This window comes from Curcuma longa, chromosome 18, assembly GCF_044706935.1.
Source record: "Curcuma longa cultivar G26 ecotype Majalengka, Jawa Barat chromosome 18, ITB_CL_G26_1.1, whole genome shotgun sequence".
In the NCBI taxonomy this organism is placed as follows: Eukaryota; Viridiplantae; Streptophyta; class Magnoliopsida; order Zingiberales; family Zingiberaceae; genus Curcuma; species Curcuma longa.
The window spans coordinates 5,653,183-5,672,240 of NC_133878.1; the positions used below are offsets into that span (position 1 = coordinate 5,653,183).

Consider the following 19,058-nt stretch of genomic DNA (forward strand, 5'->3'; position numbering starts at 1 on the left):
AAAAGTTTACCATATTAAAATATGATTTTGATACTATGTATCAAAAATATGAAACTCTTAAAGCTATTAAGAGTTTAGTATCAACAATGATGAGGAATATGATTCTCTACCAATGGATAGGTCTAGAATGTTTAAGAAATCAATATGAAATGTTTCTAAAATCTTAGATTTTGAATTTTATTTTTGATTTTCTTCTCAAAATTCAATGTGCTCCCCCTAAACCATTAACCCTTCATGTATCATTACACAAGATAAACAAAGCATAATCATGACTAAATAGCAAGAAATATGAAACATAATATAAAAAAATAATTAGTCATAATACAAGTAGTTCAAACTATTTAGCATCCACATCCACAGAGCAAGTTTTAAACAACCACAGTTTAAAAGTTTAACACCCAAATCCAACAAATCCATCAACAAAATCCATAAACAAATCCATCAAGAAATCCATCATACTACATCTCATCATCATCACCAGCAGGAGGTGGAGGAGGTGGAGGAGCCTGGAAGGACATGTGCATCCTCTGCATCATGTCGTACATCTGCTGCTGCTGCATATACGCCTCGTGCTGTCTCTGTGCAGCAGATGTCCACTCCTGACGGAGGCCTCGAACCTCCTCAAGACAAGTCATGACATGACCACCAACGTCATGCACCATCCCCTCCAGACGAGTGAATCGCTCCTCAAAGCCATGTGTGGGGGGTGCACCAGCCGCAGGAGGAGGAGCAGCAGCAGGTGCTGCAGGTGCATCATCATCCTCATCCTCCTCAGACTCGGAAGACTCATCCGCAGCTCCGCCCTCAATGTCACGAATCCAAACTATAGTGCCACCATGGTATGTGATCTTTGCCAGCTTCAAATGTCGCAGGGCTATCTGGTCGTAATCCTTTGATAAGTGACGAATGGTACCTACTGAAATATCAATGCCCCTAGATGCAAGAAACTGAGTAATGATGTGGCAAAATGACATATAGAGCTTGCCATTTGTAGGACCCGAGTAATAAAGGATGGAAGAGTAGACATGACGGGCAATGTCAATGTCAAGATGTTGCTCTAAAGCATACATCATAATCAAGTGGGGAATTCGGATCATTGCCCGACCTCGGGTCACAATGGGAAGAATACAATCTAGTATAATTCTATACCAGACATAATTTATGGCAGACATCTCGGTGGCATGAAAGATATTTTTAAATGGATTTCTGGGGGTACCAAAATAGTGTTCATGAATTTGGTTCACGGTAACATGGGCAAAAGAGCCAGTGATAGGACCAACAACATCGGGAAAACAAATGAACGGGTTCTCTGAAGGTCGTAGACCTAGAAAAGATCGGAGAATTTCAGTGTTAAACTGAACTGAAACCCCTGCTACTGTGGACACATATCGGTTGTCATTAATACCAACAGGACGAAGATTGACATAAAATTCCTTACAGAGGTCAAGATTGATGTCACTTGTGCAGGTAAATAATGACTCTAGTTGGTAGAAATTGATGATCTCATACAACTGAGGTGTTTTTGTTTGAAAGAATGATTTGTTAATGTACTTGAGAATAAAATTGGGGCTCTGGTGTTCCTTCAAAATAAGAAGGATCAGGGTATTGGATGAGGAACCCATGCACCCCTTTCTTTTTTTAATTAATAAAAAAAGTAATAAATTAAAAAAAATACTTTTAAAATATGTCATGACGGGGATGAGGATGGGTATGGGTATGGGGATACCCATGGAAATACCCGCGGGAAAAACCACCTCCGAAATCTGTGGGGATCTTCGAAATCCGCTGGATACCCGAAACCCGACGGGGACAGGGATGATATTTAAATTATGATACCCGACGGGGATGGGGACGGGGATGATATATGGGTTTGAGTTTCGGGGACGGGGATGAAAAAGGCTTCCCACCAATCCCCGAACCCGTTGCCATCCCTATATGAAGGTATTTCCTCAGTTGTACCAACTGGTGTTGATTCGAAGATAGGAGATCCGCTCGGGGTAAGAGGTCAGAAATTCTATCAAATCCAAAAGAGATGGTGTGCCCAAGTCAGGAAAGAGAAGGGAGATTCCATCGACATAAGAAGGATTAGATAGATAAAGAGGGGCACCTCTACAAAATTAAGTAGAATCTCAACGTCAAATTCAAATTCTAATAAAATTAACATTAGCATAATAAAAATAAGTTAATTAATTTGATATTTTTTTAAAGAAAAAATATAGATAATTCGCATAGAGAAGTGAAAAGGTCAAATTTAGATCACAAATATAAATATTTTTAAATTAATTAATTAAATTTTAAGTATTTATTGATTATTTTAAATTTCTTAATTTTTATTTAAAAAAGTTCCTTTATTTAAAAAAATATTAAATGTCCTAATAGACTATTTAATGTTTGACATGGCCCATGTGATATTCGGCTGATATAACGTGAAATTGAGGTGACCGGATTTGCATCGTGTCCGGTCCAATAGAACCGTTAGGTCTGTTTCGTTGAATGACTCGGATTTGAGCTGGCACGATCGGATCTATTGCATACTATTTCGGGATACCGTGAACCAAGCGGCGCCTTTCCCTTCGCTTCGTGTACCTTCCGCATTGGCGGCGCAAGGGCCGGCGATTTCCTCATCTCCGCCACCACTTGCCCTGAATCCCTTCCCGGCACTCGAGGAGTTTTGCTTCCACCGCCTCCTGCATGGAGGATCCGGCAGCATCCTGCCCCCACCTCCCCCTTTCTTGGCCCCCGGATGGTTCCCTGTCGATGGACTGGATCCGGCTCTTGACGGGCATCCTCGATTGGTCCTCGCGCAACCTCCCGCCTTCCGATCTCCCCACCCTCCTCCCTTTCCCCGTCCTCGCTCGTCTCCTCCTCGCCGCCTCCGATGTCCTTCACAAGGAGCCTAATTGCGTGAGTATTCCCGCCGACAAGGAGGAGCTGAGCAGCGTCGTTGTCGTCGGGGATGTTCACGGTCAGCTACACGATGTCTTGTTCTTGTTGGAGGACGCTGGGTTCCCGGCGGAGGATCGGCTGTTCGTCTTCAACGGTGATTATGTGGATCGTGGCGCGTGGGGGCTCGAAACCTTTGTTCTTCTGCTGGCTTGGAAGGTCTCGTATTTTCCTTTCTTTTTTCCTATAGCAAAGCTAGGTTTTCTTACCTGATTAACAAGTTTATGGTAAAGCTATGACGTTTTGTACCTTTTACTCTGCAAAATATCCAAACATCACCACTGGTCTTTGGGTTAATTTTGTTAATCCATATTGGTTGGTTACCATTTGTTGGAAATTGGTTCTTGTAACCAATTGGTCGAACAACGACATGGACATGAATGACTATATTGCGTGTAGACTGTCGTAGATCAATTTACCAGGTGAATGAGAAATTAATATTCAAAACTATTCATAAAGAAAATCGTGATATTATTGATTTAATCTGGCATGAACAAACGAGAGCTTGAGCTTATGCATGAGCATGGTCCATAGATGTTGACGCATGAATGCTAACTCGACTATGTTCGAATGTTGGTTTGTTTGACACTAAAATCAAGGGATTTCTAAGATGCGCGTTAATTGCACATGAAAGAATGGCAGTTCTGATTGACGCTTGCATGGTGGCAAATGACATGTGAGAATTGCATTGTCTGACACTATTCAGATGGGTTCCCTTTGCTTGAGAAGAAAGATTTGTCTTCTCTCCCAATAATGGAAATATTCCATTCATGTTGCCCGTTATACTTGTTTACACTACCTCTTCAATATTATATATAAGTTCTCAACACTACTCTCTCATATCACTCAATTCTCAAGTTATGAGTTCTTCTATTAAATTTTTCTCTCTCCCTCTCCTCTATAAAGAGTTTCACGCATTCGAAAGTGCCAAAACTCAAAATTTGAGTATTCCTATTTTAAATCATATGTCATTGTATATTGCAAGTAATTGTCAATCAACCATAAGTATTTATGCCGACAATATCATCCTAAAGAGAGAAGGCTTGCTTTTACCCCGATCTTAATTCATTTATCCTAAGGGATCACTTGATCTAAAAGAGTGTATCGACATCCATAGAGATGATTCAATAATTGACATTATTAAGTCAGTGACTATGCTACCAAAAGGGATATGTTTATCACCTGAAGAGGTACCTCAATAGCCAAAGGGGTGTGTCAAGAATCCTAAAGGGATATTGTTCCTGCCTGAGACTGCCGTAGGATGAGCCACCGGATAACTGTCTTTGATGTTGATGGAGTCACTGAACACCAAGGGAGAGCTAGACTGACTGAGCTTGTAAAGCTTAAGAGAGAAAGAGAGTTAGAATGGAAGCCAAGGGTGCCCTGGCTTAGCTACTCTGACGCTCAAGTTAAGTCTTCGACGAGAGAGGTAGAGAAGAAGAACAGTAAAAATGAGATATAATGGATGGATAGTTGGTGAATGTGTATATGATTAGTATACCTTTATCTACATCTGCGGACTCCTTTTATAGCACCAGGAATAGTACCTTCTTGCTTCCTTAATGAGTCGTCCTATCACAGTAAGGTAATATTCCATCGCCATGTCTGTCAAATCACCCACGTCCTATCATGTAGAAGATTGTGTGGGATCACGCTATAGGGACCTTGTTATTCCACTTATTATGATAACCCACGTGAGGTCTCGCGTGTCGTTGACTAATTGGGGAACTTGAGCCAAGAGTTTGACATGTTAAAGAGAGGTCCTATCGGTGGGATCGAGGTGACTGAGTAAGAATGTTGGGTCAGTAGAGTTGAGCCAACTGGGCGATGGTGTTGGATCAGCCGAGCCGAGTTGAGTTGAGCCGAGTGATTGAGCCCCTTGTCTTGGGTTAGCTCTATCGACTGTTTGGGTTGGTAGAGTTGAGCCGACTGAGATGATGGTGTTGGATTGGCCGAGCTGAGTGGATGAACCTATCGTCTCGGGTAGGTCGAGTGATGGTAGTCCTATTGACTTATCTTGACCTTACTAACCTCCACCTCAACTAGGCTATTGATATTCTTGCTACATGTGAAGTGAAAGCCCTCACTATGCTCCACATCACAAGCCTCCCCCTTGAGTCTAGTCGAAGGAGGCATGAGCCCGACTGACTGGATTGTGTTGTGGAAGCAGGATGGCCATCTCAGCATGCTTCCATGATTGTCGAAGCGTTGGTAAGGAAGATACGCTGCAAGATTGCGAATCCCAAGTGTGACGAAGGTTCCTTCATGCACCGAAGGCAACCAGGTGCCTTTAATGCAGGCGTGTGCTATCAACCTTGATATTTGAGCCTCACCCATTACGCCGATTGTTCCAATCACTGTGCCTGTATCTTTCCAAGGTCATGTCAATCAAAGTGAATTGACCAACTGATGGGATCGAGGTGTTGTTCGGATCGTCATAATTACCAAGATCGGGTCAATCTTGGCTCTTGATCCGACGGCATTAGAGACGTCCTCGCCTTTTTTGTCTTCGAGATCCTATGGTCGTCTCCGAGCGGCCAAAAGTTAATCTTGATCAACTTTTGATGAGAGTTGTAACTTTAGTTTAACGTGGTTAAGAGGCTAAACAAGGATGAGCAGTTTTGAACTAGAATGTGACTTTGGGCTATGCAAAGGGAACTTTACCAAAAATGTTACAACTTTTGTCTTTTCACTAAGAAGGATAGTTCATTGATGATTGTAAGAGATATGTATACTTGCTGAGAAGTATGATTGAGGCCTTTGAGGAGTTTAAAAACACTATAAATGTGATTGAGAAAATTAACTAAGCAAAATCATCTATAATGATTGAGGAAGAGAATGTAGGGTATTGTTCGAAGAATGTTTTTCTGAGAAAGAAGCATTCATCAATTAAATGTATCTTACTCACCTCAATCCAAAAATTATGAGGGAAGTCCTCTTGGCAAACCACAAACCCCAGTAAGAGATAAAACTCTACACAAGTTATGGAAAGGTCACGAACCTTCCTACAAAGCCAATATATGCGGGGATGTTGGACCAACGTATAAATAACTAAATTTGGGCCAAAAGAATTGCATCTATACACATGCCACTAGTTATGATGCACTACGATAGCCAAGAAGCTACAAGAAGGGCATAAAATTGTGTCAAATGGTAGACTTAATATTATTTTAAACACTAAATCTCTAGTGGTGTGATTTCTATTGAATATGAAGAATCGTGTAGAGCCTCACCAAGAGATGAATTAAATTGCATGTATAGCGAAATCAATCGAAAATCCAACATATGAATCAAGAAGTAGTCCTAACCATATTGACCAAATTGGAGATCTCAAGATCATGATTTGAAAGGGACAACTAAGCTATAAAATTCGAGGCATTTAGAAGTAATTACTCCAACTTATTCTTGTGATAGAAAGGTGTGGTCTGCAAATGGATAAAGGATGAGTAAAAGACTATTAATAATTCCTATATTGTACCACATAGGGTACAATAAGGTATTGTAGATACTCTTGATAGGAGATAACTTATGCAAGTGTGAAATGAGGGATTGTAAGTATTTAAGAATTCCAAGCATTGGCCAAGGCTAAAATGGACACGATGGAGAACTTGTAGAAGTATAGGTTGCAATTGTGTGAGTATGATTGTCTTGATTTATACCAACGGAATAGTTGAAGACAATTCATTGTATAGCTAAGTAAATTTGATCATATTCTATCATAGAAGAGTTAAAGCCAAAGGCTGTCTCTCTCGATGCAATAATCTACCTATTGAAACTCTTATTTGAGATCTATTGAAAATAATTTATAAGTTATATTCGTGTGGGGGGGGGGTTGTTGTAAATTGGTTCTTGTAATCAATTGGTTGAACAGGGACATAGATCACTATTTCACAAGTAAGATTGTCATAAATCAATTTTTCTCGAGTGAATGAAAAATTAATGTCTAAAACTATTTGAGTGAGAGGAAATTGTGATATTATCGGTTTGGTCTGACTTGACTGAACGAGAGCATCAGCTCATACACAAGCATGGTCCATGGTCCATGGTCCATGGTCCATGGACCATGAATGCTAACTCAAGTATGCACCAATGTTGGTTCATGTGGGACTGTCGGTCAACACTTGCTTGCATAGTTCCAAATAACATTTTGGAATTGCATTGTCCATCAATGTTCACTGTTTAGCAGGGGCGGAGCCAGGATTCTTCCGAAGGGTGGGCCAAATTTTTTTTTAACAAATTGATAAAAAATAATAAATATATTTAGATTATAATAAAAAGTAAACAATTATCTAAGAAATGCTTAAAGATCAGCTCTTCGTGTCTTCAAATTCTTGAAGTCTTGAATTATATCATCATAATCATATTTCTCTGCAATTCCACCTTCTATGTATACAAGCAAACTATTGCTAAGAAACCCATCTTCCATCTTACTGCGTAATCTTGTCTTAATAATCTTCAAAGCAGAAAATGCTCGCTCAGCACTAGCTGTGGAAACTGGAAGAGTAACAAGTAGACGAAGCAATCTGTCAACCAAGTTATAAGCAGTATGTCTACTAGTTTCAACCAAACATCGACACAACTCTGTAATTGTCCCAATCTTTCTCAACTCAGCATCTTGAGAAATATCCAAAACAAAATGATTCAACTGATTCTCTAGCACATACCTATCTTGTAGGCTGAAATCCTCTGGATAGTATTTTTCCACCATTTTGCATATCTCTCCAGCATTAAAGGATCTAAACTCATTTCTCGGAACTAAAGTAGCCATAATAGATAAAAGATCCATTACCTTCTCATTGAACTTGTAATTCAATTCCTGTAACTGAGTATCTATTGTAACCAAGAAAACTTCAATTCGAAAGAATCGTTCATTGGTAAAATGATCAGGCTGCCGACGTGCACGTCCACCACGTAGAATATAAGTTTGTTCCATATCTGGAACATCAATGTCATGCTCTTCACAGAACTCTTTAACTTTCATGAAAAAACAGTTCCATCCATCTTCCCTCATATTTTGGAGAAGTTGCTTTGTAGATGCTACTATACGAATAGCATTTACTATATCCTGTGTCTTCGTTTGTAATGCTTGACAAAGCATATCTGTAATTCCCAATACTTCCTTCATCAAGCACAAGATAAACACAAACTCAAAAGACACAAGATAACCAAAAGCAGTATCTCCATCAGCACGAATTGAACCAGATGATCCATCAGCAGCAATATTTTGAAGAACAGAACTTACTGCATTAAACATATTCATAAGGCTAGAAATAGAATTTAGGTGAGAACCCCACCTAGTGTCACCTGGTCGTTGGAGTGAACCAACCTGATTTGCTCCTTGACCTGTTTCAAGTTCACCAATAGCTAATAAGTGAGCTAGCTCAATTACTTGAGAGTCTCGGAGTTCATCATGACGTTTTGCAGATGAGTCCACAGTGTTCACAATGAACAAAAGTTTCTGAAAAAACTGACACACTGGAACCACATCATTTGAAGCAGCAACTAGAGCAAGCTGTAAACGGTGAGCATAACAATGCACATAATAAGCATAAGGACATTCTCTGAGAAAAAGAGCTTGCAATCCATTCAATTCTCCCTTCATATTACTGCTCCCATCATATCCTTGACCTCGAAGATTCTTAATATCCAAAGAATGATTGCGTAGAACAGAACATAATTCATCCTTCAACGTCATAGCTTTAGTGTTTTTGACATGTATTACATCAAAAAACCTTTCCTGCAAAACTCCAGCTCCATCAACAAATCTAAGCACTAAAGCCATTTGCTCTCTTTTTGCAACATCACAAGTTTCATCAACAATGATAGAGAACTTAGAGTCTCCAATTTCATCTCGGATATGCTTACGTACTGCAACAGCATAAATACTCAAAATTTCTTTTTGAATATCAGGCGAAGTGTATTTAGAATTACCTGGAGCATTTTCCATGACAACCTTTTCAACTTCAGGATTGAATTCAGCCAAAAGTTTCACTAACTGCAGAAAATTCCCCCGATTCCTTGACTGAATTGACTCATTATGACCTCGAAAAGCACAACCTTGAAAAGTAAGCCATCTGACAGCAGCAACTGAAACTTTTAACCTTAAGCGATTCTTTTCTCTTTCTTCATTGGTGTGCACATTGATGATGTTTTCCACATGCCCAGATTGGTTCAACAAATCCTGACAAGATCTCAAAGCATTGTTATGATCAGAACAAGGACTAGAGCCAACATGAGTTAGAAATGCACATTTCTTTCCATTACGCACTCTTTTCCAATCAGAATAACCTTGTACAGTGAAGACATCAAATCCAGATCTCTTATTCAAATTGCTACTAAAAAGAAAGCAAACAAAGCAATAGGCACAATCTTTGCTCACAGAATATTCCAACCAAGATGGATATTGCTTAAACCATGAATATTGAAACCTGCGTTTATGCCCTGGTGGACCAGATGGTTTATACTCATCCAATTGTGGTTGCATAGGACCTAATTTCAAGTAAGCCCTGCGAACTTCATCCCTTTGATTTATTGGATATTCCCAAATTTGTGGTCTTAGTCCAGGATCTCTTTCTAGAAATTCAATTCCTCTAAATATCACTTCACCTCTGTTGGATACTTCTTCTTGTTTTTCTGGATTCTCAGTATCAATATTTGATGGTGAAATAATGGGAGAAACTTCATCAGACTCGTGCACTTGAGGAAAAGAAGCATCTACTTGTTCTTCTGAGTCCATCTCATCTCTTTTTCTCTTGAAAAATGAATGCAGAGTTTTATTCTTCCCCATCATCTAATTCTGAAAAAGAAAAGAAGCAAGAAATATAAAACACAAACAACTCAAAATACACAAATTAAACATCATCATCCACTTTTAATCATAAATTAAAATTTTAAAGTGGACACTGGAGAAATTACTGAACTCTGGAGAATTAACTAGAAATCAATCGCGTTTGGGAAGCGTCATCTGGAATGACCCGGATGCCATGGATTGATCATCTGATCGTGGGTGTTTGATTCGGTTTAGGGTTGGGTCATTGGCCTGTTGATGTTGGAATTTTTGGTTTTGTTGGATTGGTTGGTTGATGTTGAATGAAGCTTCCCAAACGCGATTGATTTCTAGTTAATTCTCCAGAGTTCAGTAATTTCTCCAGTGTCCACTTTAAATTTTTAATTTATGATTAAAAGTGGATGATGATGTTTAATTTGTGTATTTTGAGTTGTTTGTGTTTTATATTTCTTGCTTCTTTTCTTTTTCAGAATTAGATGATGGGGAAGAATAAAACTCTGCATTCATTTTTCAAGAGAAAAAGAGATGAGATGGACTCAGAAGAACAAGTAGATGCTTCTTTTCCTCAAGTGCACGAGTCTGATGAAGTTTCTCCCATTATTTCACCATCAAATATTGATACTAAGAATCCAGAAAAACAAGAAGAAGTATCCAACAGAGGTGAAGTGATATTTAGAGGAATTGAATTTCTAGAAAGAGATCCTGGACTAAGACCACAAATTTGGGAATATCCAATAAATCAAAGGGATGAAGTTCGCAGGGCTTACTTGAAATTAGGTCCTATGCAACCACAATTGGATGAGTATAAACCATCTGGTCCACCAGGGCATAAACGCAGGTTTCAATATTCATGGTTTAAGCAATATCCATCTTGGTTGGAATATTCTGTGAGCAAAGATTGTGCCTATTGCTTTGTTTGCTTTCTTTTTAGTAGCAATTTGAATAAGAGATCTGGATTTGATGTCTTCACTGTACAAGGTTATTCTGATTGGAAAAGAGTGCGTAATGGAAAGAAATGTGCATTTCTAACTCATGTTGGCTCTAGTCCTTGTTCTGATCATAACAATGCTTTGAGATCTTGTCAGGATTTGTTGAACCAATCTGGGCATGTGGAAAACATCATCAATGTGCACACCAATGAAGAAAGAGAAAAGAATCGCTTAAGGTTAAAAGTTTCAGTTGCTGCTGTCAGATGGCTTACTTTTCAAGGTTGTGCTTTTCGAGGTCATAATGAGTCAATTCAGTCAAGGAATCGGGGGAATTTTTTGCAGTTAGTGAAACTTTTGGCTGAATTCAATCCTGAAGTTGAAAAGGTTGTCATGGAAAATGCTCCAGGTAATTCTAAATACACTTCGCCTGATATTCAAAAAGAAATTTTGAGTATTTATGCTGTTGCAGTACGTAAGCATATCCGAGATGAAATTGGAGACTCTAAGTTCTCTATCATTGTTGATGAAACTTGTGATGTTGCAAAAAGAGAGCAAATGGCTTTAGTGCTTAGATTTGTTGATGGAGCTGGAGTTTTGCAGGAAAGGTTTTTTGATGTAATACATGTCAAAAACACTAAAGCTATGACGTTGAAGGATGAATTATGTTCTGTTCTACGCAATCATTCTTTGGATATTAAGAATCTTCGAGGTCAAGGATATGATGGGAGCAGTAATATGAAGGGAGAATTGAATGGATTGCAAGCTCTTTTTCTCAGAGAATGTCCTTATGCTTATTATGTGCATTGTTATGCTCACCGTTTACAGCTTGCTCTAGTTGCTGCTTCAAATGATGTGGTTCCAGTGTGTCAGTTTTTTCAGAAACTTTTGTTCATTGTGAACACTGTGGACTCATCTGCAAAACGTCATGATGAACTCCGAGACTCTCAAGTAATTGAGCTAGCTCACTTATTAGCTATTGGTGAACTTGAAACAGGTCAAGGAGCAAATCAGGTTGGTTCACTCCAACGACCAGGTGACACTAGGTGGGGTTCTCACCTAAATTCTATTTCTAGCCTTATGAATATGTTTAATGCAGTAAGTTCTGTTCTTCAAAATATTGCTGCTGATGGATCATCTGGTTCAATTCGTGCTGATGGAGATACTGCTTTTGGTTATCTTGTGTCTTTTGAGTTTGTGTTTATCTTGTGCTTGATGAAGGAAGTATTGGGAATTACAGATATGCTTTGTCAAGCATTACAAACGAAGACACAGGATATAGTAAATGCTATTCGTATAGTAGCATCTACAAAGCAACTTCTCCAAAATATGAGGGAAGATGGATGGAACTGTTTTTTCATGAAAGTTAAAGAGTTCTGTGAAGAGCATGACATTGATGTTCCAGATATGGAACAAACTTATATTCTACGTGGTGGACGTGCACGTCGGCAGCCTGATCATTTTACCAATGAACGATTCTTTCGAATTGAAGTTTTCTTGGTTACAATAGATACTCAGTTACAGGAATTGAATTACAAGTTCAATGAGAAGGTAATGGATCTTTTATCTATTATGGCTACTTTAGTTCCGAGAAATGAGTTTAGATCCTTTAATGCTGGAGAGATATGCAAAATGGTGGAAAAATACTATCCAGAGGATTTCAGCCTACAAGATAGGTATGTGCTAGAGAATCAGTTGAATCATTTTGTTTTGGATATTTCTCAAGATGCTGAGTTGAGAAAGATTGGGACAATTACAGAGTTGTGTCGATGTTTGGTTGAAACTAGTAGACATACTGCTTATAACTTGGTTGACAGATTGCTTCGTCTACTTGTTACTCTTCCAGTTTCCACAGCTAGTGCTGAGCGAGCATTTTCTGCTTTGAAGATTATTAAGACAAGATTACGCAGTAAGATGGAAGATGGGTTTCTTAGCAATAGTTTGCTTGTATACATAGAAGGTGGAATTGCAGAAAAATATGATTATGATGATATAATTCAAGACTTCAAGAATTTGAAGACACGAAGAGCTGATCTTTAAGCATTTCTTAGATAATTGTTTACTTTTTATTATAATCTAAATATATTTATTATTTTTTATCAATTTGTTAAAAAAAATTTGGCCCACCCTTCGGAAGAATCCTGGCTCCGCCCCTGCACCTTGGTCCCTTTTCTCGCTGGTGAAGGAGGCGACAACTCTCTGGGCTGCGAACAGTGAGATCCAGAGCGCGAAGACGGCGATGGTCGGGGCGATCGCGGGGAAGGGACTCCCTTCAAGGGAGATGCGGCGTGAGTAGGCAGGGGAGAGGAGAGGGCGTCCGTTTGTTTGCGAACCTTAGCGTGACGGCGGCAGGCGGCTCTGCTTCATGGAGAACGACGACGGAGAATCATCGTGGTCGTCGCTCAAGGAGAAGGGAGAGTTGCGGCAGAGGGAGACCTCACGCCGATTGCGATTTCGGGCGGAAGAAGAAAAGGAAATGCTGCGTCGCGAAGGGGAAGAGGAATCGCGATCGGTTGGGAAAAAAAAAAGAAGGAAGAATCGCTGCAGGGGAAAGAAGCCGAATCGCGGTTCGGGAGAGGAAAAGTTGAGGCTTTACAAATTCCTAACGGGTTAACGGGTTTTAAACCCGAATTCCATTAATCCTATTTTTTTCCCGTATTTTACAAAGACTGGGCCATGGCCCAGCTTGGCCCACCAGTAGCTCCGCCACTTATCACTATATAAGGCCCCAAGACTGCTCTCAAATTTAGAGTTCTCCTTTTGATTTCTTCTCTCCCCATCTCCTTTGTAAAGAGTTCTAAGGTTTCGAAATTTGGAGTGCTCTTATTTTGAGTCGTAGGTTATTATATCTTGGCAACACTTAGCTGAGACGATATCATCTCAAGGAGAGAAGTTTTATTTTCGTTTCAACCTTAATTCTCTTATCCGAAGGGGTAAGTTGACCTGAAAAGGTGTGTTAACATTCATAGAGATGATTCGATGATCAATATTATTAAGTCAATGACTGACAATAATAAATCGGGGATGATACTACTAGAAGGGGTATGCCTACCACCCAAAGGGGATGCTTTGACAGTCAAAAGGGTGCGCCGAGAATGTAAAGGGATATGATTTAGTTGTCATACTGATGTCCTACCTATTCAAGCCGTTGACTTATCAACGAGTTGACTTATCAGACCCAACACCCAACATGTTGGACCAATCTCATTAATTGAGAGAAATTCCAACAAAACATTATTGTTGGATTTTGTCAAAATTAACCCTTTGATCCAAAAATAATAATAATTTTGGAAAGGACAAATATCCAAATCCGACTTAATGAAATGGAACGCTTAGAAAGTATTTTCAATGGAAAAATTAAAAGACATGTGCTAACACATGCAGTTAAAAGTAAGGGAAAATAAGTAGATGATTACAAACTTGATTGAATTGCACGTGAAGATATTACTAAATGGATTGAATCCTGAGGATGAAAATATGACTAAGCAATTTTCATTGAGCTTCCCAACAATGCCTAAAGAACTTGGATCCATTTTACCAGTTTGTTATCAATGCATTTTTTTCAAGGATCTGCAAGCAGAACAATAGAAGACCAATCAAATACGTGAAAGTCCTGGTACAAATTGACTCTGCTAGTTCAAATTTTTAAGGAAAAAAAAATCAGACAATATCAATGATAATTTATTTCTTCAAACCACTTGAGAAGATAAATAAAATACTTACATTTCTGGAAAGCTCAAATTGTTGACTTTACATCAAATAGTTTTTGATTAAAAATAATTTAATTATTGGTTTATAGGTTTTTCTACCACATCGAGTGTTTCTTCTCCGTGGCAATCATGAATCAAAATATTGCACCTCAGTGTATGGTTTTGAGAATGAAGTATTGGCTAAATATGGAGACCAAGGCAAACAAGTTTATAGGAAATGCTTAAGATGTTTTGAAGATCTTCCCTTAGCCTCTGTTATAGCAGATTCTGTATATACAGCTCATGGAGGACTTTTTCGCAGCATAAATGTTACTCCATCAAAGAGATCAAAAGGTAAAAAAGGTCGTAGGATAGTTACTAATGTTGAAACCTCTTTAAAGTTGGGTTCCATGGAAGAGCTATCAAAAGCAAGACGAACTGTGCTCGATCCTCCATGGGAAGGATTGAATTTGATTCCTGGTGATGTACTGTGGTCTGATCCATCATTAGCCTTGGGTCTCTCTCCGAACAAGGAAAGGGGCATTGGTTTGATGTGGGGCCCTGATTGCACTGAAGAGTTCCTTAAGAAAAATCAGTTCAAGGTCTGTTATTTATTGTTATCATGCATTTTAGTTATTTCTTTTCTGTTTCTTTCGTAGATTATTTTCCATGTCATAATTTGTTCCTCATTAGTTATCAAATCAAGTTGTTTTATTTTTTCAAAATATCACAACAGGGTCAGGAAGACAGTTCTGCGTTGTTCCTTCATCCTCCTGTCCTAGTATTATCCTCTGAACTACAATGTGACCCAGCCATTTCTTAAAGTCAGAATGAATGGCATATTGAGATTTATTTAGCACTTGATTATACCTGAAAAGTATAGGTATACAGGAAATTTTTAGTCAAAGAAGATTGGGATATGTAATAAGTTCTAATATATATATATATAACTTAAAGTAATAGATATCTTCTTCAGTTCAGGGAACCTGGATTCTGGAAAAGTATAACACAGGCACATGGTTGACTCAGAGTATTATTATTATTATTCCTGGTTGCATGGTTCTTCAATGAGTTATTCTTTGAAGCATCCCATGTGATACATATTGAGCTAATTAGGATATGGTCATATTTTGCATTGGTGGATATTCTTTTGGGGTCTTTATGCATTTTTTTTTAATCTCTGCTAAGAGCTTCTTTAGGATATCATGGATTCAAAAGTATTCGAATCTGTTCAGTGAATAGCTGATAACTATGATCTGACTTTGTTTGGCGTATCTGATGAGCTGCAAGTTATCTTTTGAGTTGCATTGTCCACTGATCTTAAATATCAAGATGTATGGTGATAACATGAATTTTCTGAAGTTGTGTTCCCTATTTCAACTATAGTTGATTATCAGGTCACATGAAGGCCCTGACGCCAGGGTTAAACGGGATGATCTTTCTGGGATGGATGCAGGCTATACAATAGATCATCAAGTAGAATCTGGGCAGCTGATTACTCTCTTTAGTGCTCCAGACTATCCCCAATTTCAGGTTCTTTAACTACTGTTTTTTTTTCACATACAAAGAGTTATAATATGTAAAAGGTCTTTGTTGTAAAACTGGAGCTTTGTGCTAGCAAATTATTACCAACCTTTTCCTTAATACCTCGTCAAATTAGTTTCATTGAGGATCATATTGACTTCATTAAGTTGAGATGGCTCACAGAAAAAATTGGGACGGTCTGTTCCTCAATTTATGACATATGAAACATCCAGCTTGAATATTTTTTTGCTGAAGATAAAATTGTCCCACAGGGCTCTTCATGCAAAATATATCTGCAACTGATACTTCCAGTTAAATATACTAAGGAAGAAGTTATGGACACAGTTTATTGCTATATATTTTTAGCATGCTTGCTTAAATTTTATTTCCCCTGTTGGGTAGTGATGGTCTGATGCAAACTGTAAGCTTTTCCCCTTGACAGCATGTTTGCAAGTAGAGGCTAAGCTCAATGGCGGCTTCCAATTATTTAAAAATCGTCACTCATTTCATATCTTTTCTAAAATCTTCCCATTCTACCTGATATTATGCAGGCCACTGATAAGCGATTCAACAATCGGGGGGCATATATTGTGTTGCAGCCACCTCATTTTGCTTCACCTGTTTTCCATACCTTTGAAGCTGTAAAACCAAGGCCTCAGGTAATAAGAATATCTTGTTTCTCATGTGATTATGGAGGAACTATAGATGCATTTTTTTATTTTTTTCATTTCCATTGCTCCCATTCTTCTTCTTAATATTGATAATTTCCATTTGAGAAGCTTTACTTTAATATTAATATGTCTGATCCTCATGTTCAGTCAACCCATCTACATGACTTAATGCAAATTGTTCCTTAGGGATTATGCTGGTAATTGTGTTAAGGATATAAATGTATCAAGGTTTGATTACAATTGTTGAGATAAATTGTCAATCAATCATGTTCAACTCCTTTTTGATGCTATAACTGTTTCACGGTTAGCTCACATAAGGAGGCCATACAGGTAAAACCGTATTACGACTATGAAGAAGTAATAGACTCGGACGAGGAGTTGGATTTGAGATCAATGGACGATGGCTCTTCTATTGGAAGTGGCTGAATGGGGTAGCACATTCATCGGAAACACATTGACCTGTGTTTCCTTGTTTTGTGCTTGGGGTAATATTTATATACTGTAATATCTCTGTCATTGTTGTAGGAGAAAAAGAAAACAAGAGGTAGATTACCAGTTGCCATGGTAAATTCGATCGATGGTAGCTTGTAGGCAAATGAATGAATGCCTTTGATGAGTGGCACAATCTCATGAAAAGCAGATATGCAAATTTCTTTTTTTCCTTTTCAAATTGACTTTCACTTGTAATTCGCCGTGGTTTGTACTTCTTACTTTTTTTTTATAAAAAAAAACAGCTTTTCCCCTTGGAACCTTCTGTTCGAAGGTGGTAACCCTCTACGATGGTGAGTTTTGACATTGATGACCTCTAGGAGGGTAAACGTCTGCTCGTATGCAGCAAAGTATCTTCTTGCAACTTCAATTGCAAGAAAATTTATCAGGAATGATGCAGAAGTAGGTAATTATAAGGCTGTAAATTAGTCCAGTTGAGTTAAATTTTGTGTTGTTTAAGTTTATTTGATAAGATAATTAAGTTGAATCAAATCAAATTTAAAATGAATTATATTTTTAGAGTGATCGTTCAAGTTTGATTTAGTTTCTTCATTACAAATGTAAGTTTAGCTTGGTTCATATAGATATATTGAGTTTTTAATTTTTATTTAATTTTTTAAAATTTTTACATTTTTAAATTTATTTAGTTATTTAGTAAATTTGAATTATAATTTATTTTATTTGCTTATTTATTTATTTATTTATGAATATAATTTATAAATTTAATTCATATGTGATAAAAGGTGGTAATGTTACTCTAAGTGTTTCACATTAAAAAAAAATGATAAATCTCAGTCAGTCTCATGGACTCAATCTTTGGGGGTGGCCGGTCCGGTCCCACGGAAGTTTTCCACCGACCACCAGGGTAAATCGGGAAGCACATACGACGGCCAATCTAGATGCTCAGCATCCTTTGATTGCGTTCCTCATTTGGAGGAAAATTCCTGTAAATACGCCGTAGTTGGGGATCGAACCGCGGGTCCCTAAGTCAAAATTTGTGGAAGAGTGGTAAATTATAATATTGAGCGGCCTCGCCTAAGTGAGAAGTATTTGTCCTCTAAGACAATGAATCTTAGGAGATTCGAATCTTGTTCTTGTGTTAATTTTATCATTCTAGTACCAATTTAAGTATGTTTGTTGAGGTTTATAAATTTAATTCATGAATATTATTCATAAATAATTTATGATCTCTTATTATAAATACAAACTAATTGGAAGGCAAATATATTTAAGTTTATTTATTTAATTTAATAAATTTAAATTTATTTATTTAATTAATTTTATATATTTTGAACTAATATAAATACATTTTTATTAAATCGAACGCTAAAGATGAGATGAGAGATCAACATGAGGCGTGCCTAATTGATGGAAAGGTTTGTTTCCCTATTCCATTTTCCAAGTTTTGTTAGTGGCTTTGCAGGAGAAAGAGAAAGAACCAGTTGGAACATTGGGAAGTGTTAAAATTTTCTGTAGGGTCTTTCGTTGATGGGGTATGGCAAAGAATCCTTACATATGGTCGTGGAGTTGATTGTGTGGAACTGCTAAGGTGGCGGATTCCACTTTTTTACAGAAGGATATGGCAAAGAACATTCAAAATCTTAAATATGTCTCTAAAAGTAATTTTTTCATCATCACAATCACAATCGATTGATGAACAAGGAAGAAGAAGAGAATTTTTCAGATCAGATAAGCTTTTGTAAAAGTTCATATGCTATAAAACTCAGTTTTGTGCCTCCAACCTATCCAATTTACATTGTCATAGTTAATCAGATATTTATGAATTAATTTTTAAACTATGATATACTACCGATTAATTTTTTTTTAACAGGAAAATAATTCTAAAATATTGACTACGGAGTCATAGAGTGGTCAGTGTTTCAGAATTAATTTCTGTTTTGGTCACTAAAGCACATCGGCCTTAGAAAAAATGATAAATTCCAGTCAATCTCATGGACTCAATCCTTGGGGGTAGCTGGCCCGATCCCACGGACACATCTACCTTAGAGAATGAAGGTGAAATATGTTT

General features: G+C 37.9%; 1 protein-coding gene across 2 annotated transcripts; it reads left to right on the top strand.

Moving 5' to 3' along the window:
- Window positions 1-2,554: 2,554 nt before the first annotated feature.
- On the top strand, window positions 2,555-17,214 carry LOC141812288 (serine/threonine-protein phosphatase 7). 2 transcript variants are annotated; one of them, XM_074700335.1, is made up of 5 exons: window positions 2,555-3,102; window positions 14,456-14,947; window positions 15,732-15,878; window positions 16,421-16,528; window positions 16,871-17,214. In XM_074700335.1, the coding sequence occupies exons 1-5, from the start codon at window positions 2,692-2,694 to the stop codon at window positions 16,964-16,966; spliced, it is 1,254 nt and encodes a 417-aa protein (XP_074556436.1). In that variant the 5' UTR covers window positions 2,555-2,691; the 3' UTR covers window positions 16,967-17,214. The 2 variants fall into 2 exon arrangements, with proteins under 2 accessions (XP_074556436.1, XP_074556437.1); XM_074700336.1 differs by lacking the exons at window positions 16,421-16,528; window positions 16,871-17,214 and having other exon boundaries at window positions 15,743-15,830.
- The last annotated feature ends 1,844 nt before the right edge of the window (window positions 17,215-19,058 follow it).

Coding starts and splice junctions, on each gene's coding strand:
- LOC141812288 (XM_074700335.1), top strand. CDS start 2,692: ATGGAGGATCCGGCAGCATCCTGCCCCCACCTCCCCCTTTCTTGGCCC. Junction 3,103..14,455: donor TTCTTCTGCTGGCTTGGAAG/GTCTCGTATTTT, acceptor ATTGGTTTATAG/GTTTTTCTACCACATCGAGT. Junction 14,948..15,731: donor TTAAGAAAAATCAGTTCAAG/GTCTGTTATTTA, acceptor TTTCAACTATAG/TTGATTATCAGGTCACATGA.